Source organism: Furipterus horrens, unplaced genomic scaffold (assembly GCF_987537825.1).
Source record: "Furipterus horrens unplaced genomic scaffold, mFurHor1.1.pri manual_scaffold_7, whole genome shotgun sequence".
NCBI classification, from domain to species: Eukaryota; Metazoa; Chordata; class Mammalia; order Chiroptera; family Furipteridae; genus Furipterus; species Furipterus horrens.
The window spans coordinates 74175841-74202012 of record NW_028327177.1 but is presented as its reverse complement, the minus strand read 5'-3'; the positions used below and the strand labels follow the sequence as shown (position 1 = coordinate 74202012).

Here is a 26172-nt window from a genome sequence, read left to right as displayed (position 1 = left end):
CTTCCACATTCAAGATGCAAATTCGTTGATCTACTTGCTCAGTCATTTTGAATGCGATGGCCACACAATACACATGCTCACTCAATGGCATCTACTGTCCCCACTGACAAGCACAGTGAAGTTTTCATTATTCACACATGTGTACTCCAGTCCATTCTCCATGGCTGCCAGTTTATATCGATGACATGCAAACTGTTCTCATATTAAAATGGCTGGACTTTTTCAGGACAGACCTCATCATATATGCATTCAGAACCTTATACTCTTGGACTTCCAGCCAAGATGGAGGCCTAGATATATATGCTGCGTCTCCCTCTACAATTAAGAAGAAATAAAACTATCTCAAAACTGGAGACAACCAGAAGTTCCAGAAAATCGAGCCGCATGGAAGTCCAACAAATGAAGATATAAAGAAGAAATACTCATCCAGATAGGTGGGAGTGACGGAGCCAGGGCAGAGAGGATGTTGTGTGGTGGCAACAAAAGCTGCAGCAGTGGCAGGATGGTGGAAAGCACAGTCACACATTTTAAAAAGTAGGGAGGGACATCTGGATAGCACTCCCAGCACCAGACCAGACTGCGCAGTTATGGATCCAGTGCTGGGGAAAATAAAGCCTCATTGCTTCTGACTGTGAAAACCAGTGGGGGTTAGGGCAAAGGAAGAAACTGCCAGTTTCTCAGTAAAGTCCACTTGTTTAAAGGGCCCCCATGGTCCACAGACCCACCCTATCTGGGAACAATGGCCAGGGCAAGAGCTAGAGAGGTGCCAATCCCATATAAGAAGCAGGAGAAGTGCCTGGAAAGGGGGCAAGTGGTGAGCAAGCAGCACTGTTCCCTCTCAGTTCCCTCCGCATACAACACCACAACATGGTGAAATGGGTCACCCTGTCCTGACGAATACCTAAGGCTATGCCCCTTACAACATAACAGATGCGACAGCTCTACCTAAGACATAGAAGCAGACAAACAAAGGAGCCTGTCAAGATGAGGAGACAGAGAAGTATGGCCCAAAAGGGAGAATGGATTAAGGTTCCAGTGACAGAACTAAGCAACGAGAAGATAGCCAACCTAACAGATGAAGAGTTCAAAACACTGATGATAAGGATGCTCACAGACTTGACAGAGATTCTTAAGTATGGCAAACGCATAAGGGAAGAAGTGAAACCTATGCTAAATGAAACAAAGAAAAATCCATATAAAACCAATGGTGAAGGGAAGGAAACTGGGGTTGAAATCAATGATTTGGAACATAAGGAAGAAAAAAACAGTCAACCAGTACAGAATGAGGAAACAAGAATTGAAAAAAAATGAGGAGAGGCTTAGGAACCTCTGGGACAATTTAAACATGCCAACATCCAAATCATAGGGGTGCCAGAAGAAGAGGAAAAGCAAGAAATTGAAAGCTTATGTGAAAAAGTAATGAAGAAAAACTTCCAAAATTTGGTGAATAAAATAGACATACAAGTCCAGAAAGCACAGAGAGTCCCAAACAGGCTAGACCCATGGGAGGACCACACCAGGACACATCATAATTAAAATGCCAAAGGTGAAAGATAAAGAGAGAATCTTAAAAGCAGCAAGAGAAAAGCAGAGTTACCTACAAAGGAGTGCCTATAAGACTATGAGTTGATTTCTGAAAAGAAACTTTACAGGCAAGAAAGGACTGGCAAGAAGTATTCAATGTGATGAAAAGCAAGGACCTACAACCTAGATTACTCTATCCAGCAAGGCTATCATTTAGAATGAAAGGGCAGATGAAGTGCTTCCCAGACAAGATAAAGCTAAAGGAGTTCATCATCACCAACTATTGTTACACAAAATGTCAAAGGGACTTACTAAAGAAAAAGAAGATCAAAACTATGAACATTAAAACGACAACGAACTCTCAACTATCAACAACTGAATCTAAAAAGTAAAAACACCTGGCTGCTGTGGCTCAGTGGACTGAGCGTCGGCCTACAAGCCAAGTGTCGCTGGTTCAATTCCCAGTCAGGGTACATGACTAGGTTGCACGTAGGGCCCCCAGTTGGGGGCAAGAATGAGAGACAACCACACAGTGACGTTTCTCTCCCTCTCTTTCTCCTTTCCCCTCTCTCTAAAAATAAACAAACAAATAAATGAATAATAATTTTTTTTTAAAATAAAAATAAAATGCAACTAAGCAAGCCAGAATAGAAACAGAATCTTAGGTATGGATATCATCTGGAGGGTTATCAGCACGGATGGGGAAGGGGTTGAAATGGGGAAATGGTGCAGGGATTAATAAGCATAATTGGTTGGTACCAAATAGACAGGGTGAAGTTAAGAATAATATAAGAAAGAGTGAAACCAAAGAACTTTTATGCATGACCCCTGGACATGAACTAAGGGGGGGTGCAATTGCTGGAGGGGAGGGGTATACAGGGCAGAGGGGAGCAAAGGGAAAAGAAATTGAGACAACTACAACAATATAATCAATATAATATACTTTTAAAAAAGAACCTTAAACTCTTGAAAGAAACATAAAAAATAAACTATGAGTGTAAATTATGTAACATTACAAAATATTTTAACACTGTTTAAAATACTACAACATAAAAACAAAAAGAACGTTCTGGCCAATTTGCACTAAGGGAAACAACTAAAGAAAATTTCTTTGACCCCTTGTAAATTACATAGTGACTGTCAATCAGATTACGATTTACCTTCTTAAAATGTTTACACTATTCAAAATAGATGGGGTAGATTTTTGACCAGTCTCTGAAGCTCTAGACTTACAGTTATAGGGATCAGGATCTGCCTCAGTAAGAATTCCTTCCATATTGTCTCATCTTGCCTACATTCATCACAACCACGGATGTTTTAAAATATCAACCCATCTTATAGAAGATGGAAGGATTACATCCATTATCCTTGTACATGGCTGTCTACTGAAGCAATAGTTATAATCACTCCTCTGAGAACAAAGCAGCCTCAATATAATACCTTTTAACTTAATTTGCATGTACAGAAAAAAGTTCTATCATTTCATTTGGGAAATGTACTCATCAACCATTCCATAATCAATAATTATTCTATCACCACAAGTTATAACAGGTTTTTCCAAGGAAATTTACTTAATTAATCTAAAGGATATTTCATAGAAGCTTAAGATGCAAGTCAAACAACTCTGTCTGGCAAAGTGTTTTCAATTTTGAGGCACAGAATCATCATCTAACAAGTTCTCTCTCGGCAACTTGTCAAAGGACTCACCGACTGGCTATCACACAGTGAGCTCCGAGGCTGGACAGGAGACTGGTCATTCCTCTGCCAAGGCCAGTGCCTCCCCCAGTAATGAAAGCCACTTTTCCTTGAAAGCTGTTGGGTGGTAACATCACTTTTTGAAGGGGTGGAAAGAATTTAGACTGAAAAGCATTACTGTTTTGATATAGTATTTTCATTCCATAACTGAAAAACTAAAAGAGAAAAAAATGAATTGAAATTTGCACACATGTATTTTCACAAGAGATGAATTTCAAAAAACTTATTCTTTAATATTATTTAAATTCTTGAATTGACACAAACTCCCTGTAAACATACTGGCATTGTACTTAATCAATTATTATTCTTTTTTTATTGGAATGTTAAGTGACATAGTGGAATGTTTAAAAGCATGGGCTTTGGAGCAAAATGACATAGCACAGAATTTTCTCTCCAGTCATACAACCTCCAGCAAGTTAATTCATTTTTTTGTGTCTTAGCTGCTATAAATAAAGACAATAACAGAATCTTCTCCAGAGGGCGCTGTAAAGATTTCATGAGTTGATATAAGTAAAATACCTACAACACTGTTTAGCACATACTGAGCACTGCATAAATGCTAGCATTATTTGCAGGTGTTTTACTGAAATTTAATTATAAAAAAGTAACATAAAGCATATTTGTCTTTTAACAAAAATATTTTGGATAAAAATCACATACTGCCATTGAATCACTAAAGAAGATCACAAAAAAGTTCTTTATAAGGTTTACTAAGTCAAATGTCTCTTCTCATGTTGCCTTCTGGATGATAAAATTTAGATAAACTATGTTTGTTATATTTAAAATGGGGGAGGGGGAATCAAACCATTTTGAATTTAAAAATGTTTGCATTGCTTTGTGTTATATTTTACAGCTTACACTCTCATTACTTGTGAAAACCACTGCCATTCTCTCTTACATTTTATTATAAAAACAAACTTTAAGTGTTGAGCATAACAAACAATGAAGAGCCAACACTCATTAGATATCTACCTAATATTTCTCACCCCACGAAGTAGGAATTATTTTTACTCCATTGTACAGGAGGAGCCCAGCAGGTTAAACATATCTCCTGGGTTGCAGAACCAAGATCCCAACATGGGCTGTATCCAATCACCTTTAATACTGCCTCTCTCCATTCCCTCAGCTCCTACTAAATTCAATAATCACAACAAACGCCTGTGATACTGTTACAGAGCAGGTCTCCCCACCAAAAAAAAAAAAAAAAAAAAATCCCCAAAGCCTGCTGTTGGGGGGATGGAGGAAGGGGGCAGCTTTTAAGATACCTTTGCATATCTATAGCTGATAGTTAGTATCTTAGTTATGCAAATAGCTTTGGTTCTTCCAAGGCCCCAAGGAGATGGGAGGGGTTTTGACCATGGAATGGTGAAGAAACAGCATACAGGGCCTGCGCAATGTTCTGTGAATGGTCAGAACCAGTTACCACGCCCACTGCATCACAGGCCCTGCGGTCAGGGATTTAAAAATAAGGCAGCAGCCATTTTGGAGAGGAGAAACACATGGTTTACAGAGAGATCCATGCAGCTTTTAAAGTGCAAAGAGAAAACCATGCATGATCCAGTGCAACACAGCACGTTTTCCTGGACTGTTATTCGGAGGCTGATGACATCGTACCCCAGATCCTGAAGGAGGCAGCTGACAGATAGGGGTGGGGAACTTCTGGGCATGGTTCTGGTTTATAGCCTTTTGGAGAGCAAGGGAAGTGCTGGGTCCTATGGGAAAACAGGGCTTTGAGCTGAAGTGCTCACTGCCCATCCTAGGTTGGAATATTGTAAATAAAGACCTGTTTTCCTCAACACTAGTTGTTGGGTTTTACACCAAGTTGCCACGTGGAAGAACCCCCTTTCGCTGTGTAACAATAGCTCCTGCTAGAGTCTTCTTGCAAGCCAAGTGGGCCACCACTGTTGGTCCAGGATACCTAGAAATTGTACCCTAAGAAAACTATAAGAAACAGTCAATGGTTTAAAATTAGGCTGTTCATAAACAGGAAATTGCACGAGAAAATGCTTATGATATTGTAATGGGGTGTGTCAGAGCAAAGATCCCTGGAAAGCAAGGGACTCCAATTCTGGCAGGAGACTCCCAAATCTGGTACAAGATTGTTCCCCCTTGCCAGGAAAGGCAGAGGGGTGGGGATTGCTGCTTAAGTTGCAGACTAAAAGCACCATACCTCCTCCAAGGCAGGGAGGAGTCTAACAGAGCAGAAGGCTCTGTACTTAAGGCACATTACATAACAAAGGCAGCTATCAACGGTAAAAGAGCCTGCCTGCTAACCCTGACAACCAGGCAGCTGCGCCTCCCCAGCAGGAAGGGGCTGTAGAGGAGACTCCTTGCTAGCAGCTTAATAGGAGGGGCACGGGCACTCCCCCTGGCTTCTGGAGCACGTGGGATTCCAGGAGAGAGGACTCTTCAAATAGACAGAGAGAAGCTCATTCTCTGCTCTTACTTTGGCACTTCGTGCAGGCTTTTGGCTTGGGACTTTTGGTCACAGGTGCGCTTGGAGGCTCTGGGTCTCTGGCCCTTGCTTCCCACACTGATGGGAGCACTCGTGAGACCAAGCAGATGCCAGACTCACCAGGGACTTGGGCCCCCACATGGTTAGAAACCCGCTCCTGGAGGCAGGGTCCCACACTGGGAGGCATGCCTCGCTGGGCTTCAGCCTCTGGGACACTATGATCCAGTGCAGCATGGCACATGCGTCCTGGACTGTTACATGGGAGACTGAGAGCAGTGCACCCCGGATCCTGAAAGATAGCTTCTGCAAGAAGATGGCAACTCTGAAACCCATGAGTGCACATTCCAGAGAGGATGGAGATCTGTTTGCATGGCCAGCTTAAGCTCTAAAAGGACAGATAATGAAATGGGGTACTTCTGGGAGTGGCTTTTCCTTGCAATCCTTTGGGGAGCAAGAGAAGTTCTGGGTCTTATGGAAGAGAAGAGCTCAGAGCAGGAGTGCTCTCAGCACCCCCAAACTGCAACCCTGTTAATAAAAACCTGTTTCCTTCAACACAAATCTCCGGGTCACGTAATAAGGCAACAAGTGGCCAAACCCCATGTTGCACAGTTATAATATGATGATAAGTTAAGAAAGAAATACACAGGATATTCTTAACTGTATAAGAATAAATGCTTAGAAGTAGTGATTCACTATTTACAACATGCCAAGGTCTACTATACTTTAAATGCACTATCTCACAACTCCAAAAGGTAAATCCTGTTATCCCCATTTTATAGATGAGGAAACTGAAGCACAGAAAGGTCAAGTCAATAACTTTTACAAATAATAATAATTAGTAAAGACCTGACTTAAACTCAAGATGTGTGTGACTTCTGAGTCCTCCATTACCTCACACAGTTGTCATCTCTAGGTGATGAGATTATGGATGATTATTTGCTCTTTATTTGGCTGGTTGGTTTTTAGTATTTTCAAAATCTATTCCATAAATATAATTTGATTTTATAACAGGAAAAAAAAGTTATCAAAGGGCAAAATTTGAGACGGTATAAAAAATAATTGGTGAAAATATATTTGCAAATCTGGTTATGCTTCACACTGGTCATTTTATTTCCTTTGGTTTCATGTTGACAAAGTATTTTCTTTTTGTATCCTTTTGCCAAAACATGAAATCCACACAGCCCACAATGATCTTTCTCCACCTAAGTGGTAGTTTTATTAAGGCTGCCACTGCCTCCTTAGCTATTCCATTAGGGAGATGAATCTGGAAATTTCCACTAGTAGGCTGGTGAGTTTATCATTACTAAGTAATAATGGAAAAAATGTGCTCTTATTTTCTACAGTTCCTACAATGAATCTTTATTTATTTAGTGTTGATTTGTATGGGGAATTTGATGTGGTGCTTTATGAAAGATAAATTAAGCAAGATATTTTCAAACAAACTTTCTATTTTGATTTATTTTAAAATGTTTCTCAATTTCCTAACAGGCAGGTGAAAGGCTATAAAGGTAAAAATAATCACGTTTGATAATAATTCCTAACAAGTGTCTATAATGTAACAGATCATGACCCAGCACTGTCTCACCAACTGTATCTGATTTGATCTCATAATACTGATATGCTACTTTAATTCTAGCCCTGGCTGGTTTGGCTCAGTGGATTGAGCGTCGGCCTGCGAGCTAAGTGTCGCTGGTTCGATCTTCCAGTCAGGGCACATCAGAGAAGGAAAACTCTGATTCCAAAAAACCTCCGCTGCCTTGCGGCATACCTCTTCAGGGGAAAGGCTAAGGGAGTAAACCCCGACAGAAAATCCGGAGCCGGAGTCCCTAAGGCGGTTTGACGTTGTAGTCAACACCGGCAACTCCTGCAGCGCACCTGAAGCCAAGCTGTATTGACTCCGTCTTTCCCTTGGATCCTTCAGCTGCGAAGAGAGGGGGGGTCTGCTGCATGGGCAACAGCAGACCCTCCATATCACCCTGCCCAGGCTCTGTAGCTTCAGCTTCACTGGAGAGGACACTCCAGCGTCATCGCAAGATGTCGATTCAACACGGGAGGAGACATATACCGTGTCACTCCCGAGTCGGACTGCACAACCATTCTCGGCGGTGCAGATAGACTCTTAAGAAGCTACACCATCGTCTCTCGAGACGGACGGCTGCCGACGACGACTTTAATTCACATTAGCCTCAGAAAATTCAAAGCATATATGCTGTTGAAGATTAAGTCATCTGTTTGCCTAAAAACAAGTTGCTTTAAACAGTAAGATCCATAGATATAAACAGATCTCACAGGATCTTACTGTATTTAAGCTTCTATTTCTGAATAAACTGAAATCGCATTTTGACCATTTAATTTGAGTCATAAAAAGTGAATACAAAATAGTCTTTCACAGATTTTCAAATCTCATTCCGTGGTTTTTCTGGATGTAAGTTGTTTTTGAAAAAGGAAATAACACCTTTCCTATCAAGATTGGGTTTCCTAGAGCTCTTTAAAATCTCTTAAAATTCTTATAACATGTCTTCCAAATTTGGCAATACAAATTTATTTTTTAGAGTTCGAAGTTCTAAAATCTCCCAGAAAAAAAAAAAATTAACCATCATCTGCCTCCCCATCCACACTCATCATTTACTCACATCATATAGACCATATCCCCCTCTTTTATGTGTCCTTACATTACAGCATCTTGGAAAATGATCCTACTTTTCACACTCAAAATACAGTTCTGAGAGTCTTGACTGTCTCTTCCCTTGAGGATGAGGACTGAGATCAATGAAATTTGTTCCTAATACTAAAGAATTTTTGCTCGTCTGAAAAACAGGTAGATGGGTGATACTAGACCAAATGTCTTTTCTTAGGCCTTCCCAGTGTTTTTAAAAATTTAAGCCAATATTTCAACACTGGGAGAATTCAGATAAAAATCAGAAGCTCTATCAGTACCTGCAGAGGGAGCCCTTGTCACTGGGTGGCCTCTTTCAGTACAGGGCCTTCAGGGACCTGAAGCATGTGAGTGTGTGTGACTCCTTGTCTAAATAAAACCCAAGAAACCAATAAAAAAGGAGAAAAAGCATCATACCTTTTTACACCATAGAGAAGTTTCTGAAGTTTCATGTAAAACAAATTTCTATAAACATCACTGTTTAATGTGCTAGGTATATTACTGAGAAAATCCAGTTTCAAATCTGTAAAAACCACATAATAATAGACCCTCAAGTGGAAGCTGTGGATCTAAGTCAATATTAAAATAACACTTAGTTATTTCCCCCATAACTGTCATGTTACTATTATCCACATTAAAATCCCATCCCTCAAAACCATTGATGTCCTCCAGAATCAAAAATACAAAAATTAAGCTCATTAAGTAAGGCATTTGAGTGGTAGGGCAACATGATCTCAGACCCTCTTTACAGACCTCCTTCCCCCAGGTCCCAGTTAGGGGGGTAATCTGTGTGTACCACCCCCTCAACATTCGTGATGCTCCAGAAGCACTTTCACCTTCTGAGCTTTGATCCTGCTTTCTCTTCAGCCTCAACCAGCCAATTTCTTTCTCAACCCAGCAGAATCAACCTTCAAAACTAAGCAGGAGTGCCAAACACTCTGTTGACACTTTAAAACTGGTGCCTCTTGAAAAATGAGCCTAATGACCCTCTCCCACCACCAGGGTGACAGGCTTCCACAGTAGACTGTGGCACCAAAAAGGCAAAACTGTCTTATTCCCCACTGGGATGGGGCTTCTGGCACCAAAGCATTCCACACATGCTTGTTTAATTGCCTATAACACTGACGCCAGGCTCCAATGCCATCACAGCTGCAGGAGAACAGATGAATAGAGTTTTATGCAGACATATGATATAAATATAGCTCTCTGGCACTTGTTTTAACAAGTTATTTCCAATGACTTTAAATAATGGCATCTTGAAGTTCATTTACATCTAAGAAAAGAAAATGCAAGTTTATTGACATGAGTATTAAGAAGTCATTTGCAAATAGGAAAATTAGACAATGAGCTTTAAAAAGTAGTCCACACAAAGAAAATATATAAACATACTTATAGCTGAGTAATCATATCTAAACCAAAGGAAATATTTTTTCCCTTATCAAATTATTGAGGTTCAAAATTTAGTAGTACATGATACAAGAAACAGCTTATTAAACTCACTTTTACAACCTGCTGATATGAATTGGGACAACTTCTTTGGGGGCCAGTTCGGGAACATTTATCAAAATGCTAACTATAAATACCCTTTAAGCCAGTGACTCCATGTTTGAGAATTTTTGCAACAGATGTCCTCATGAAGTTGGGATGGGGGGACAAAGTTATGTCCAAAGATATACATTAAAATGAGAATGAAATTAAAATAGCAATTCTATTTACAATCACATCAAAAAGAATAAAATACTAATAAATTTAATAAACACAGTGCAAGGCTTATAAAGACACCTTGTGTTCATGGATTGGAACACTTCATTTTCTTAACATGGCAAAACTCACCAAATAATCTACAGATTCCATTTTTATCAAAATCCCAGTGGGCTTTTTGCAAAAGCTGACACACTTATCCTAAAATTCATTTTTATTATTTTTTTAGGGACTCAGAAGTGGAAGGAACTCAAAATAGCCCAACACACTCATTAAAGCATTGTTTGTAAAAGAAAAGAGTAGGAAACAAATCTGTATTTCCATAGTGAATATAACCAATCAATCAGGGCACATCCATACTGTGCATACAAAATACTGTGCATCTATTAAAAACTAGAGCTCACATGCTTAATGTAAACGTTGCTACATCTATGTTGTTTATTCAATCACTCAACAAATATTTGTAGTGGAAGTTGTGTTAAGGAAAATGCTCCATTTGTGTGGTCTTTTTAAATGAGGATATCTTCATGTATATGTTGATATATGCACAGAAATTGTTGAAAGGACCACAAGAAACTATTACTCATCGTGGTAACTTCTCTGGAGAGGGACTTTAGAGTATTGTTATAGCCTATGCTTTTGCACTGTTGAATGTTTGATATGTTCATAAAATTTTCATTTAAAATAGTTAACAAAATCAAATCACATATGCAAGCATTTAATATAGTAAGGATATAGAGGAAGACAACATTATAGCAAGAAACTAAAACTAGCACAGAATCAATGTCATTACTCTCTATTCCACAATTAAGTGGAAGCTATGTTTATAAAGACAATGGAATAATACTATATTCAATTTTTAATAGTTTCTAATTACTTGTTGGTTTAAGTCAAAATGAATACTTTTCAGATCAAATTTACCCCGACTTGAACTCCCATAATAAGTGCTTTGCAAACTGGGCCTTAGTTGTAATATAAAAATGTCAGCCTGGTAAAGACTTGACAGTGGACAATCTTATTTTTCAAACAATGACTCTGAAAAATGCACATCTTGGCATTCCCAAAGCAACTCATATAGTCCACGTACACAGTAAGCCTCCAGTTACTACCTCCAAATTAATTTTGTTCAGTTGCTAGAAGCTACCATCTTGTGCCATGCATTCATTCTTTTCAATGCCCATATCACTGCCAGGGCAGCACAGTAGACATGGTGCACAACTGGAGGCATCTGGAAATAAAAAGGGCAGCTGGAGGAAACACTATTGATGCTCCATTGCAGAAAAGGACAGTCCTGCAGAATGAGGTACTGTCTCATAAACTAATGACAACAGTTTGTAAACATTACAGAAATTAAAAGAGGTCAAACTCCCTACACAATGTTTTGCTACAGGCTCTGTGAAGCTCCCATTCTGTGCTGTGAGGATGGCTTGAGCTCCTTGACTCAAAGCACACTGCACAGATGTTCTAAGCTTCTGCAGAACACAGACTTTGTTGCCAACAGCAACATGAAGGTCTGGCTGAGAAAACATAAAAAGAAGTTGGCTGGATTCCAGGCTCTGGTGGCCAGGCTGAATGATGCAGCTGTTGCCAGTAGCAAGGCAGAAATTACATTTTTGAATAATAACATGTATTATAGCAATGAACAGAAGGCCTTGAAAAAGTAGTTGCTATGTGTTCCAGGGCAGACTTCCATTTTTTATTAGTTATTTGCTTGCAGTTAGATGTGGATGGAACAGATGCTTCGCCAAGGTTACACAATACAGGGAGAGGAAATCAAAGAGGTGAATTTGTAGGCAGTTCAAAATTTCCAACTGTAGTCTTCACTCCTGCTGTTTTTCATTCATGTCATCTCTTATTTATCCCTGTCACATTAGCCCAAACTAACATGACTCTTTTTTGCTAGTCATGTTAGTTAGAAGCAGAACCGCTGCTCTTGAAAAGCGTTTATTTTAATTTGGCAATGTGCTTATAAAAGTAGCAATGAACAAACCAGATGAATATCCTTGCTCCCAGAAGGCTTATTTCTGGAATTTTTAGTTCGTAAAGGAAGATTGTTTAGGCTTTCCAGATAGAAAAGCAAAACACAAATAAGGGAGGGCAAATCTAGCTGATCTTATACTTCTCCCTGACAATATTCAGTGTCAGAAATCAATGAACAAATGTTGAGTTCTAAAGGAAAAATATCCCTGGCCTGTGTGGCTCAGTTGGTTGGGCATCATCCCGTTATCTGAAAGGTCACCAGTTCAATCCCCAGTCATGGCACATGTCTAGGTTGCAATTTTAGTCATGGTTGGAGTGTGTATGAAAGGAAACCCAAGGATGTTTCTCTCTCACAACAATGTTTCTCTCCCTGTTACAGAAACAAGGGAGTCCAAAAACAAACCCCAGAGTTTGCCCCTGGGGGATGGGGAGAAGGAAGCAGCTTTCAGGATGCCTTCACATGCTTGAGGCTGATGGCTAGTGTCCTCGTTATGAAAAATGGCTTTAATGCATCCAAGGCCTCAGGTAGATGGGAGGGGGCTTGGACCTTGGGATAGTATGGAAAAAGCATACAGAGCCTACGTAAGGTCCTATGAATGGTCAGAACTGGTTACCACACCCACTGCATCAGAGGACATAGTCAGGGACTTAAATATAAGTGGCAGACATTTTAGCCCGGCTGATCATGTGGTTTTGGGGAACTGACAATGCAGTTTTAAGGAAGGGACGTACCTTGCTGCTTTGAAAAGGAACGCTCTCCATGAAGATTACAAAGGACTAACCATGCAGTTTACAAGGAGGCTGAGAATCCATGAGGTTCTGTATTAAAAGCTGGTGGACACCATAACACAGATGAGGTCTCCCCCATCAGAACTGAATAATTGGCAGCTACTGGTAAAGCTGAACTGTGTTTGGAAAGTAGGGAAACGGTATCTCTAACTTTTCTAAAACTAGCCTGGTTTGGTAGTGGGAGGCAAGGATATGTTTATGGGTATTTTAAAGAACATAAGACTTAACAACAGAAATCTGCAAATAATTAGATCTATATAATTGTTAAATAAACAACTCTTTTTCTTTTCACTAAACTCTGGTATTGAGAGTTATAATTTTGGCGGCGCACAGTTGGGCCCCTAACTAAACAGCCCGTGGATTTCTGTTCAATTGGAGCAGCACAGGGGTTCTGTAACATCCCTTTCTCTCCCTTCCCTTCTCTCCAAACTCTCTCTCCCTGCCTCTCTAAAAGCAATGAAAAAAACAAGTTCTTGGATGAGGATAAAAACAAACATAAATAAATTATAGAAAAAATAAATGTGATACAATCAAGCCAAAATATGCCCATCCATCTGTCCTTTTATCAGCAGTCAGATGCCTGGAATGACGGTCACCAACTGTTAACGATAGTTATTTCAGAGTGGCCAGTGTGGGGTCATGTGTTACTTTGTTTTTAAAAAAAAATGTATTTAACTGAATTACCTGAATCCATATTAGCCAGGTATCATTTTTATAAAAGTAATAAAGTTATTACTATTGATGAAAACAAAAGAAAAATAAGCTTGGCCATATGTATCACATATCAAAGAATGAATCTACAAAAGGAAGAAGGGCAAATTTTTTTTAAAGTTTCATAAACTTTACATAAGATGGATTCTGGTATTTCCTACTCAATCTCAATTTATTTATTTTTTTAAGACTTATTTTGCTCTTACACTAAATGGATTTAAGGCCCACTCATGAGTTATCATCCTTAGCTTAAAAACATACATGGGCTCCATAACGGTAGATATCTTTTTCAAACAAGGAACACCAAAGAATGCCCAATACATAGTAGGCACTCCTATGCATAATTAGCATTTCCTGATAAACCACTGGATGAGTGAATGATTTCATCAATATAATCAGAGAGCAGGGTGTTAATTTATTTATTTTTTAATTTTTGTCCCCAGGGCCAGACACAGAGCCAGTTCTGAATAAATGTTTGTTTTGTAGCTAATCACACACTCTAACACAGCACTTCTTAAATAGGATGTATAACAAAAGAAACCTGAGTGGTTTTAACTGTATCAAGTTTTATCTGCATATAAAACCACGCAGCTTTACAGATGCATACTTGTCTTATCCCAGGAATTCAAACTCACCCGAGGGATCCGCCACCCCCACTCCCACCCCCGCCCCCATCCCGCCACTGGCTGTCTCAAAATTGTCAGATTAAAATTTTTAAACGAGTTCATTTTCTCCCTCTTAACCCGTGCTAATGGTGTCAGAAGAGCTCTGGCCTTATTACCACAGTCCTAATGATGTGTGCTCTAAAAGAATCTGGAGATTTTTTTCACACCAGGGATGTTGTAGGATTGAAATGAGAAAAGTCCTGTGAGAAGGAATCAGAAACCCAGAAACCATTAGCTTCTCCAACAATGACCTATAACCTAAATCTTCACAGGAAGAGGAAACATCAGCAAAACCACAGCCTTGAACAAATCTGACTTTTTAAAAGAAAGTTCTGTTACATGGGAGACTCACCATCTCCTTGTGTTTATTTTATTTGGAATTTGTCCATGTTTTTCAAGAAAAAACCAGGGCGGCCATTTTATCAAAATGTCAAAAGTGTTCTCACAGTTGGCAGGTTATTTTTTGTACCTGGCCACCGAAACTGTGCTTCTTGGTTTAGTTGAGACTATTAGGATAATTTTTATTTAGCCGGGGGAGGGGCTATTGTGGACACTCTTCCAGTCTGGATGCTGAGGTGGGGGTTGGGGGGTGGAATCTGTGGGCGCCGCCCATCACCACCTCCAGGTGAAGCGTCCGCACAGCGGGTTTCTGTTCTTTCTTTCTCTGTTCATGTGAATTTATTTGTATTAATGTTTAATCGCACAGATAGCACAGGAACGAGTTTCCTTCATAAAAAGGGCCGCAGATAAGGCCAGTGCACCCAGTCCTGTCCCCAGCATGTCTCAGGGTAGCGTGTGCACGGTCCCCTTTGTCCCAGTCAGCACACGACTTGGGAACGCGACGACCCTGAGAACGTCACGCGCCCCAACACACCCCCGCCAAGGATTCCCGTCGTCCAGCGCCCGGACGCCGCCCTAGATGCGGGCAGAAGCAGGGTCCTCGCTGGGATCTAAACTGGCCCTTCCAGCGCCTCCTTACCCGCCGAGGACTGTGACCCCGAGCCAAGGAAACTCTGCTCAGCGGCGCCATGGACGGAGCAGGACGCAATCTGGAATGAGCCTGCGGTGACCGGAGCTTGGCCTGGACTGGGTCCTGGTAGGAGAGTTCTGACACCAGGAGGCGGGGTTGGGGCGTGTCTGAGACCGGGGCGGAATAGGAGAGTGTCTGGGGCTAGGACGAATCTGGGCGTGGCTGGGAGTCTGTTGGGGGAGGACCCTTGGGGGCTACGCCCTCCGAGGCTACTGCTGGCTCTTAATTGCGTGTCTTCCGAGGGTGTGTGGAGAGCAGGACCAATAAAATGACGTTGGCCAGGTCAAACTAGCAAAAAAAAAAAAAAAATATATATATATATATATATATATATATATAAAACAAAATGAAGTCACGCATGTCAACCAAGATGGCTGCCTGCCAGTCAGCCATGACACTTTGGTTCCAAAAAGAAACTACCTAAGTCACACTAGACACATCTGGAGAGCAAACCGTCGTCGTCGTCGGCAGCCGTCCGTCTCGAGAGACGATAGTGTAGCTTCTTAAGAGTCTATCTGCACCGCCGAGAACGGTTGTGCAGTCCGACTCGGGAGTGACACGGTATCTGTCTCCTCCCATGTTGAATCGACATCTTGCGATGACGCTGGAGTGTCCTCTCCAGTGAAGCTGAAGCTACAGAGCCTGGGCAGGGTGATATGGAGGGTCTGCTGTTGCCCATGCAGCAGACCCCCCTCTCTTCGCAGCTGAAGGGTCCAAGGGAAAGACGGAGTCAATACAGCTTGGTTTCAGGTGCGCCGCAGGAGTTGCCGGTGTTGACTACAACGTCAAACCGCCTTAGGGACTCTGGCTCCGGATTTTCTGTTGGGGTTTACTCCCTTAGCCTTTCCCCTGAAGAGGTATGCCGCAAGGCAGCGGAGGTTTTTTGGAGTCAGAGTTTTCCTTCTCTGATGTGCTACCTAATACATAGAAACAAACACAAGGAGGCAGCCAATATGAGGAGACAAAGAACACGTCCCAATGAAAGCACAGAATGAAATTACAGAAAAAGAACTAAACAAAAGGAAGGCAGTAATCTACCAGATGGAGAATTCAAAACTCTGGTGCTAAAATTGTTCAATAAACTTAGGTGAAAAATAGATGATCTCAGTGAGAACTTCAACAAAGAGATAGAAAACATTAAAAAAGAGATAGAAAACATAAAAAAGAACCAGTCAGAAATAAAGCATACAAACTGAAATGAAGAATATATTAGATGGAATCAACAGCATATTAGATGAAGCAGAGTCAGATCAGGATTTGGAAGACAAGGTAGCAGAAATACCCCATCGGAACAGCCAAAAGAAAAAAGAATTTAAAATAATTAGGCCCTGCCAGGTGGCTTCAATTGGATAGAGCATCAGCTCATACACCAAAAGGTTGTGGGTTCAATTCTCAGTCAGGGCACATACCTAGGTTGTGGGTTTGATCCCTGGTCAGGGCACATACGGGAGGCAACCAATCAATGTTTCTCTCTCACGTCAATGTTCCTCCCTCTCTCTCTTCCTTTCTCCCTAAAATCAATAAATATCCTTAGGTGAAGTTTTTTTTTTAATTAGGATGGTTTAAGGGACCTCTGGGACAACATCAAGTGTAACAACATTTACATTGTAGGATTAGCAGAAGGAGAAGACAGCAAGGGATTGAAAACCTCTTTGAAGAAATAGTGACAAAAAAATTTCCCTAACCTGGTGAAGGAAATAGACATACAAATCTAAGAAGCACAGAGAGTACCAGATAAGATAAACCCAAAGAGGCCCACACCAAGACACATCATAATTAAAATGGCAAAGGTTAAAGACAAAGAGAAATTCTTAAAAGCAGCAAGAGAAGAGCAGTGAGTTACCCATAAGGGAACTCCCATAAAGTTGTCAACTGATTTCTTAACAGAAACTTTGCCGGCCTGAAAGGATTGGCAAGAAATATTCAAAGTGATGAAAAGCAAGGACCTACAACCAAGATTACCCAGAAAAACTATAATTTAGAATTGAAGGACAGATAAAGAGCCTCCCAGACAAGAAAAAGCTAAAAGAGTTCATCACTACCAACCCAGTATTACAGGAAATGTTAAAGGGACTTCGAGAAGAAAAAAAATTTTGTTAAAGAATAGGAAAATATTGTAAAAATAAAAACCTCGCTGATGAACACATAATAAAAACAGTGGATCAACCAATGCTAAAGCTAGTACAAAGATTAAAAGGCAAAAGCAGAAAGATCATGTGTAATTACAACAGTTAATTAAGGGATACACACATACACACACACAAAGTAAAAATAATGACAAAAACAAACGTAAAGGGGGTAAGAAAAAATGGTAATGATTTTGGGATGTGTTTGAACTTAAGCAACCATCAACTTAAAATAGATTGTTGTAAACATAGCTTGGTATATAGGAAACACATGGTAACTACAAACCAAAAATCTACAAGAGATACACAAGAAATAAAGTGAAAGGAATTCAAACACAACACTACAGGAACTCATTAACATGCAAGAGAAGAGAGCAAGAGAATAAAAAGAAATGGAAGAGAACTATAATCAGAAAAAATCCAGGAAAATGGCAATAACTACATATCTATGAAATCTAAATGGATTATCCCTGGCTGGTGTGGCTCAGTGGATTGAGCACTGGCCTGCAAACCAAAAAGTCACTGGTTCAATTCCCAGTCAGGGCACATGCCTGGGTTGTGGACCAGGTCCCTTGCACATTGATGTTTTTCTCCCTCTTTCTTCCCCTCTCTCTAAAATTAAATAAAATCTTTAAAAAATAGAAATCTAAATGGATTAAATGCTCCAATCAAGACACAAATGGAAAAGAGAAAGTGTACACATACAATGGAATATTACTCAGTGATTTAAAAAAAGGAATGAAATCTTACCATCTGCAATAGCATGGATGGACCTAGAGGGTATTATGCCAAGGGAACTAAGTCAGGCTATATTATTTCACTTACATGTACAATCTAAAAAACAAAATAAACGAATAAACAAATGAGAGGGAAAGTCATAGATACAGAGAACTGATGTTTGCCAGATTATGCAGGGGTGGGTAGGTGGGAAGAGTTGAGAGCCTGGGTGAGAAAAGTGAAGGGATTAAGAAGCACAAATTGGCAGTTATAAAAAGTCACAGGGAGGTGAAGTATAGCATAGGGAACATAGTCAATAACACCATAATAACTATATAGTGCTAGGTAGGTGCACATCTTATTGGGGAATGATTGCTTTATAAGTTATATAAATGTCTAACATTATGCTGTTCACCTTTTACTAATACAATACTGAATGTCAACTGTAACTGAAATATTTTTAATTAAAAAAATAAAAAAACAGCCAGAGGACAGAGTTTCTAGGAGAAAGTGGTCAGTAAAGTCAAATGACTAAGGAGTTGCAAGATCAGAGCTGCACGTATCCACTGCGCATGGCCACATGAAGATGAAAGGGAATTTCAGTGAAAGCATGCCAGGGCTGGGTAAAGAAGTGGGACTGCAGGGGTGAAATGAGGAAGAGGGTGAGGACGTGGACACAGATCACGCAATAGTTTATGGGGCTGAGGAAGGGGCTAGGCGAGATAAAACCTGAGCACATTTATTTGGTGAAAGGAAGAACTGGCAGAGGGAGGTCAAGGGAAGTAGAGAGAGGACTGTGGACCGAGGCCAGGGGAAGGCACTGAGGTGGGGGGAGCAGAGGATCCAGAGTACAAAGAGTAGGGGACCCGGCCTTGCTTCTGCCCAGTGAAACCTGGAAATTGCAGGATGCTGAAGAAGCCATTTTCCTCTGTGAAGTAGGAGGCAGACCATCTGCTGAGGGAAGGGTAGGAGGTGGTGGGAAGGAGCTAAGGAAAGGTTAGGAAGAGTCAGAGAGGGGATGGAGAAGGGCAGTAACTGGAGTGTTCCTGGGAAGAGTGGTTAATGCAAACCATACATAGGCTCTGGGCTGGGTTGGGAAATAAAGAGCCCACACGAAGGAGCTGGTCGACTGTTAGAAGAGGCAGAAGGTTGTAGTATGTGTTGGGAGCACAGGTGAAGGGTGGATGAACTAAAGGATAAGGAGGGTCAGCCATGATTGTGACATTTCAGAGGCAGAGCTGCTCCTGGGGACAGTGGGTGTCTGTGGGAGTGCGCTGCTTTAGTACGGGGGCGGGAAATGCCATTGAAATGAGGAAGAACAGAGTCAGGGCATCAGACACTTCTCATCCACACAGCAGGGGAAGGCACTGGAGTAATGGCAGGTGGGGCCTGGACGGCAGTCAGACAGGTGCCCAAGTCCTCAATGAAGGAAGCAGGAGATCAAGGGAAGAAAACGGGGAATCTGAGTGGCAAGAAACTCAGAGGAAGCATGTTTATTCAGATTGAAGAAAAAAATGTCTAGAAGTGGCCATAAGCATAAAAGTAACGCCGGCCCCTCCCTCAGATCTGTATAATGGGATCTTGGGTGTGGGGAGAGCCTCCCCTCATCTGAGGAGCAAGGGAAAACATTCTCTCCATGGCTGAATAGGATTTGTCTCTTCTCTGAAACCAAACCATTCTCATAGGTCAGTGCTGGGAGCAAAGGGGGACAAAAGCACATGTAGTGCTGAATGACAGCCCTGAGGGTCTGTCAGGGACTGAGGAGGGTGTCAGCCTTTTGGTGGGGGTGAAAGACAGCAGGGACAAGAATCAGCCTCAAGGGATTAAGGCCTGTTTCTATGTCCTGGGGGTGAGGGGACTGATGCCAGGTACCACTTGCTGACTGAAAGACCCAGGAAAACCCAGACAGAAAGGCTGGTCTGTGTCCCGAGGGTCTGTGTTGTCCCTGCCCTGGACTATTTCTCCTGAAGAAAAACTGGTCTTGCCCTGTCGTCTCCCACCTGAGCTTAGCATCTACCTGGAACTCTATGAGAAAGAAGGGTTAGAAGAGGGATGGCCTCTGTAACAGAAAAGACTGGTTAGGTCAGAGGGGAAACCAGGCTGGGCTGGGGCTTGGGGGTGGGGGGGAAGGTGTAGGTGGAGAGACATCAGCAGGAGCCCCTAGTCCTGAGCTCTCCTGGGACATAGGTCCTCACCCCACCCTCCCTTCCCCTAGAGGCGAGCTCACCTTGTTTGCTAACCTTAAATTCCTGCAGTTTTATCTGTAATTCTTAGGTCCTTTGACAGTCACTTCTGTGAAAAGCCAGGAAGATGTTAGTCTGTGAGGCTGGTGCCAAGGGAAAAGGTGTGGGGTGAAAGCAAACATATACAAAATATTTACCTGGGACTTCCCCTGCACCCATTTGGCACATGTCACAAAGGAGAGGTTGGCTTGTGTTCAGAAAAGGGAATGGTTCAAGGTCCTAAGCACCCATCAGCTGAATACTAAGTCCCTGTGATGTGCCTCAGCCCCGCCCACTGCCCCCTCTTCCAGTTGAAAGGGCTAGGAGGTGCGCAGAAGAGAAGCTAAACTCCACTCAGCCCAGATCTACCCATTCCGTTCAAGAAGTTTCTTTCCTTCTTTACTTTGACCACCAGTCTCAGAAAAGAAACAAATTACACACTTCTCAGAAACTGAAATTTTATAAAAAGGCATTTTTCTTATATCCATAAAATGATATAATTTTTGCAAGTATAGAAATGTGTCATAAATAATACAGAATGTTCCTTAATTACAGCTCAATGCAACTTGGTACTTTCCTCCCTCCCTAAAAAACGAGAGAGAACCAAAAAAATAATATATATAACTGTATATATATATATATATATATATATATATATATATATATAGATTTATATTTATATAAACACTCTTAAGCTATCTGCACATGTGACCAGAACACCCATGAATACAAAGCAGGACCACCCATAAATAGGCTCCTAGGGAAATTCTCCACTTGCCATCAGAAATTCCAAAACACTTATAAAAAGACCCAGAAGGACAAAGTATACCACTCTCAAGGGTATAATTGAGGCAGGCTTCAGGCCACTGCTGAGACAGCTGAGCTCGACACACCAGCGCGCTGCTCCACGTCACACTAATCTACTTTGGTATCGGCCACCAGGGGCTCTGCCCTGTCGGACTAAGGACTTTATCTGCTCTGCTGCCCACCTGGTTCTGGAAATCCTTCCTTGAAAGACACTGACAGCTCCCTTGCCCACCATGCTGTCTTTGATCTGGTGACTGAGACTCTGGGACTCGGGTTCATTATTCCCCGTAAATTGCTCTGTGTGCGTGTGTTTATTTCTTTTAAATTGTTAGTGTAGAAATAGGATATTGATACATGTTGATTTTCTACTTTGAGTAATCCTGCTTTCAATAAAAGTTAAGTGAATAGCATAGTTGCTTTGTGTAACTGTTATCTACTCCTTCCTGCCAGGTTGCTCAGTAAGCAGCTAGATGAGCAGTTGTTCAGCTGACTTATAAGAAAGACTGGATCACAAATATACGCTCGCAACAGAGTGTTGTGTTGATGTCTCCTACAGATTCAGGCTTTAGCTTGGGGGCATCACCTGAACCCACCTCTGCTGCTGGTGTTCTGCCAATCAGGTTGGATTCACAAGAATGTATAAGTGTGTTGGAGGCCTTGGTGAGCATGTATATCCTCCAGAAAAGGGTCAAGAAAACCTCTACTAATTGTTCTGGATCTAACAAATCAGTGAACTGTAGAGATTATGCGGTCCAGGACATACGTTTTTTGTGTTCTGTTTATGAAAGATTTACTTATTTCTTGATCGTGTTTTCTTTTAAAATATTTATTTTACTTTCATTTTTAGGTCTATGATCCATATGGAGTTGATTTTTTTTCTTTTTATATGTGTGTGAGCTATAGGTCAGTCTTCATTTCTTCTGCAGTGTTTACCAATATCCCCAGGATCCTTATTGGAAAAACAGACAAAACAAAAACAAACAAAAAACCTTTCTATCATTGCTGTGTTATTACTTTTGAAAATTAAATTACTTTATATGTGTGGATCTTTTTTTGGGTTTTCTATTTTGATCCATTTGCCTATTTTCTATCCTTGGGCCAATAGAACAGACTTAAAACTGTAACTGTATAATACATTTCATTATCTGGTAGTGTAAGTACCTCAGCTTTATTCTTCAAAATTGCTTTGACTATTCTCAGTTTATGCATCTCCATATATATATTTTTTAGAATATATCTATTAATTTCCACTCAAAAAAAATCTTCTGAGACAAATTTTGGGAGAAATGACATCTTAATAATCCATGAATGTGGTATATTTATGACTTAATTTCTGTCAATAATGTTTTATATCACATCTTTTGATATATTTATTACTAAGTATAGATGACTTTGGCATATTACAATTATCTATTTTATGTATGTCATTTTCTATTTATTTTCTGGACTAAGGGATACAATTAATTCTGTATATAGACTTGTACCCAGTAACCTTATTAAATTCACTTAATTCAAATAGTTTGTCGGTAGATTCTTCTAGATTTTCAACATACATAATAATGTATATATATTGTGGATAAGATTAGTGTGTCTCTTTCCTTTAATCCATATGCCTTTTCTCTTTATCCTTTATTGCATTGGCAGAACATCTAATGCCATGTTGAAAAGTGGCAAGAACAAATATGTCCTTGTTTCATTCCTAATGCCAGGGAAAATGTTCAATAATTCACCTTAAGTATAATGTAAGCTACAGTCTTTTCAGAAATACCCTTTATCAGATCAAGGATGTTCCCCTATTCTTACTTTGGTGAAAGATTTTTTTGTTTGTTTTTTATCATGAATGGATGTTGAATTTTATCAAATGCTTTTTCTGCAACTACCAATATAATCATAGATCTCTCTCTGTTATTCTGGTGATAACAACCACCCTTCCATTTCTGGAATGAAGTCTTCTTAATCATGCTTATCCTTTTTATATATCACCTGACTCAATTTGCTAATTTTGTATTTAGGATTTTTGCCTCCGTGTTCATAACAGAGATTGGTAAGCCAACCTTTACAAGTGACAATTTTTTTTCTTATTACATTACTGGGTGCTTTTGGAAACCATAACTTCTATGATTAGGAGTCTATTCTAGAATGTTCACTTCGTCGCATGCAGGACGTGGAATGGATCCGCACAGGAAAAGGTGGTGAAGGATTAGGGGCTCCCGAAGGAGGAGCAGAGCCTGCACCAATTAGACCCAAGTGAAAGATTTCAGCTCCTGATTAAAGTGTAACATTGTGAAACAGAGAAGGACAGCTTGATTTGAAATTAAAGAAGAGTGAAAATAATGAGCTGACGGGGTGAAAGGTGAAATCCTTATCTTCACTGTAATCATCATCACCATCCATTATGATCCATACAAAGGAATGATTGCAATTTAAGGAAATTGCTAATACATGGCATTACATAAGTAGTGTTAGTGTCTTGAAGTACTAAGTTTCCTTACGTTGCTTTGTAGTTAACTTTTAAAGCTATTCCATTCCCAACCAGATAAAAAGCAAACGATCTCATACTGGCGGCCTTAAATACAGCACACTTCCAAAGAAATCGCATTATTCCTGCCTAGCCACCAGGTGGTGACCCGGCACCATGCCGCCCTGCGCCTACGTCTGCTACGCAGGCGCGGTCCCGGGAGCGCGCACGTGACGAAGCCCGAGAGTTCGCAGGCGCGGCGGCTGTGCAAGTCTGTTAGCTGAGGTTGCGCAGACACACGTCTCCCCGACTTTGAGACGGGATTCATGTGGAAGCTGCTTCCCGAAGCGGGCCCAGCCCGAGGTGAGGAAGAAGGGAGGCGATCGAGGGCCTATTTTCCAGGAACATGCCGGGGGAGAGGGTCTGAGGAGCGCTTCCGGATCGGTCCCTCCGGTCTTGCCATTTTCCGGCGACGGCAGGAGGCGGAGTGTCGGGGGCGGGGGTAGCATCTTGAGATGGGGCGGTGGATCGTGCGCAGGGGCGGGGCTTCGGGCCGGTCGGGTGTGGAGGCGGTGCGGTTCTTGGGGAGCCCACGGTATGACGCTGCCCGGTCCGGCGGATTCCCGGAAGTGGACTGGCAGCTCCGGTGACCGCGATCCCTGCGGGTTGGCGGCCCGCCGGCTGAATGTCTGGTGTCGGCTGTGGCGGGTCCAGCCGTGAGGAGACAACAGGCGCTCATTGTGAGAAGCTGAGGTGACGGTACGCCGGTCTGTGTTTGGATCACCTGGGACATGGGTGTGTTGTCCTGTGCGTCACGGCGATGGGGCCAGGCACCTGTGAGTACTGTGAGCTCCTTGCGTGCTGCTCTGGTTTCCTCCCTGTTCATCCTCTGCTACCGCTGGTTCCCGTGATATTCGGCGTTTCTCGTGGCCCTGGTTTCACGTCGTAGTTTCTCGAGGGGCTGTCGAGTCCGGCCATCAATTGCATAGGGAGCACCTTGACCTTTAACTGCGCGGGGTTGGCGCGGAGCAAACCGCATTTTCATAGGCCGCTACAGGAAGATTGTTTAACGCCTTGAATTTAGATGTGAACAGAGGTCGTTCATGCGCCTCGGTGTGGTTTTCCATCTAGGCAGCCTTCTGTGACCTTCCTTCAGTAGGTTTTACTGGAAAAACATATCATTTATTAGTGCATTAACATTAAAATAGCAAAATAAAAATACTTAAGGACCTGTTTCATGTAAACGCGGGTATGTATGTGTACACGTGTGCATTTATCAGTTTTCTCTCTAATTCTAGAACCATACCGACTTCTGACGGGTGTGGAGTATGTGGTTGGAAGGAAAAACGGTGCCATTCTCATTGAAAACGATCAGTCCATCAGTCGCAGTCACGCCATATTAACCACCAACTTTCCCGAGACCGGCCTGGTGTGTTATTGGTTGTACTTCGCCGGCTCACAATCGGGTGGGATCACAAAAGATTGCCTTGCTGCATGCGGAAGAGTTTGCAGGACTTTTCACTTCATAAAGCTGTTGGGTTTTGAATGTTAAATAATTAAATATATTTCGGCCGCGGTACCAGTGGTAGTAGCTAATTTTGATATTTGAAGTTTCTGTTCCAGTATTTTATGGGTTATTTTAATGATTTAGAATCTCAGAGGAAGTAGAACATACTTATATTTATTTACTTAAGCATTTATTGAGTGCTTACAGTGTGCCGAGCCTGGGGATGGAGCAATGAACAGATGCTCATGTCTCCTGCTTTAAAGGGTTTGTGCAGCCCTGTGAAGGTAGGTATTGCACAATACAAGGTGGGTTTGCTCGGTAGGAACTGATTTGTTTTATTGGGGAAAACAGCTGTTGTTTATGCCCTACAGCTTCCTTGAATGGCTTTGAGTTTGTTTGGATTGGTTGGTTTTAATTAAAACTTTGGTTGGTAAAAGTACTAAAAATACCTTCAAACAGCTATTCTCTTGATAATGCTAGTGGTAGTAAGAAAGAAAACCAATATTTTTAGGAAGTACTGCATATCAGCAGATGCTGGATCCATTCAATGATAATTTAGGTTTTGTATTTCTATTCTTATAGGTATAGAAAAACGTTATTGTTGAATATTACTGATTGATAAAACACTTTAAATTATTTGTTGATTTTTTTTTTTTTCAGAATCAAACATGTCAAATCCCTGTATTGACAATAAGAGATAATTCTAAGTATGGTACCTTTCTTAATGAGGAAAAAATGCAGAATGGTCTTTGCCAAACTTTGCAGACAGGGGATAGAATTACTTTTGGAGTGTTTGAAAGTAAATTCAGGTAAGAATTTTAAAAATCGATTTTAAAAAATGGAGCACTTTATTTTGCTTTAATCAATTTCTAAATGACAAGTACGTCTAATTTAGGTCCTACTTAGTGCAGTGGTGAACTTTGTATCACATGTGGTCAGTGGGTCTTGTCAGTCATAGGAAGTGACCAGAGGAGGGAACGTTTGAGTGGACCCTGGGAACCCTGATTTCACATAGGTGAGAGTATAATGTTAAGTTTGATTATTGTGTTTTCTTAATCTCAACTCCAGA

The 26172-nt window shown here is 41.2% G+C and overlaps 2 protein-coding genes across 4 annotated transcripts in view; one reads left to right on the top strand and one right to left on the bottom strand.

The window, feature by feature from the left end:
• The window catches only part of DECR1 (2,4-dienoyl-CoA reductase 1), a 29414-nt gene extending 14061 nt beyond the window's left edge, over positions 1–15353 (bottom strand). The window contains exons 1-2 of one of the 2 annotated variants that reach the window (XM_090283819.1): positions 15216–15353; positions 3232–3434 (exon numbers count right to left, since the gene is read on the bottom strand). In XM_090283819.1, the coding sequence (XP_090139945.1) occupies positions 3232–3434; positions 15216–15266 (254 nt within the window). In that variant the 5' untranslated portion in view covers positions 15267–15353. The remainder of the gene's footprint in view (positions 1–3231; positions 3435–15215) is intronic. The other variant, XM_090283818.1, reaches the window with a different exon arrangement.
• Positions 15354–23815: 8462 nt separating this feature from the next.
• NBN (nibrin) overlaps positions 23816–26172 on the top strand; it is a 68842-nt gene continuing 66485 nt past the window's right edge. For both annotated transcript variants that reach the window (XM_090283817.1, XM_090283816.1), the window contains exons 1-3: positions 23816–23959; positions 24895–25025; positions 25764–25912. In XM_090283817.1, coding sequence (XP_090139943.1) covers positions 23923–23959; positions 24895–25025; positions 25764–25912 — 317 coding nt within the window. In that variant the 5' untranslated portion in view covers positions 23816–23922. The remainder of the gene's footprint in view (positions 23960–24894; positions 25026–25763; positions 25913–26172) is intronic.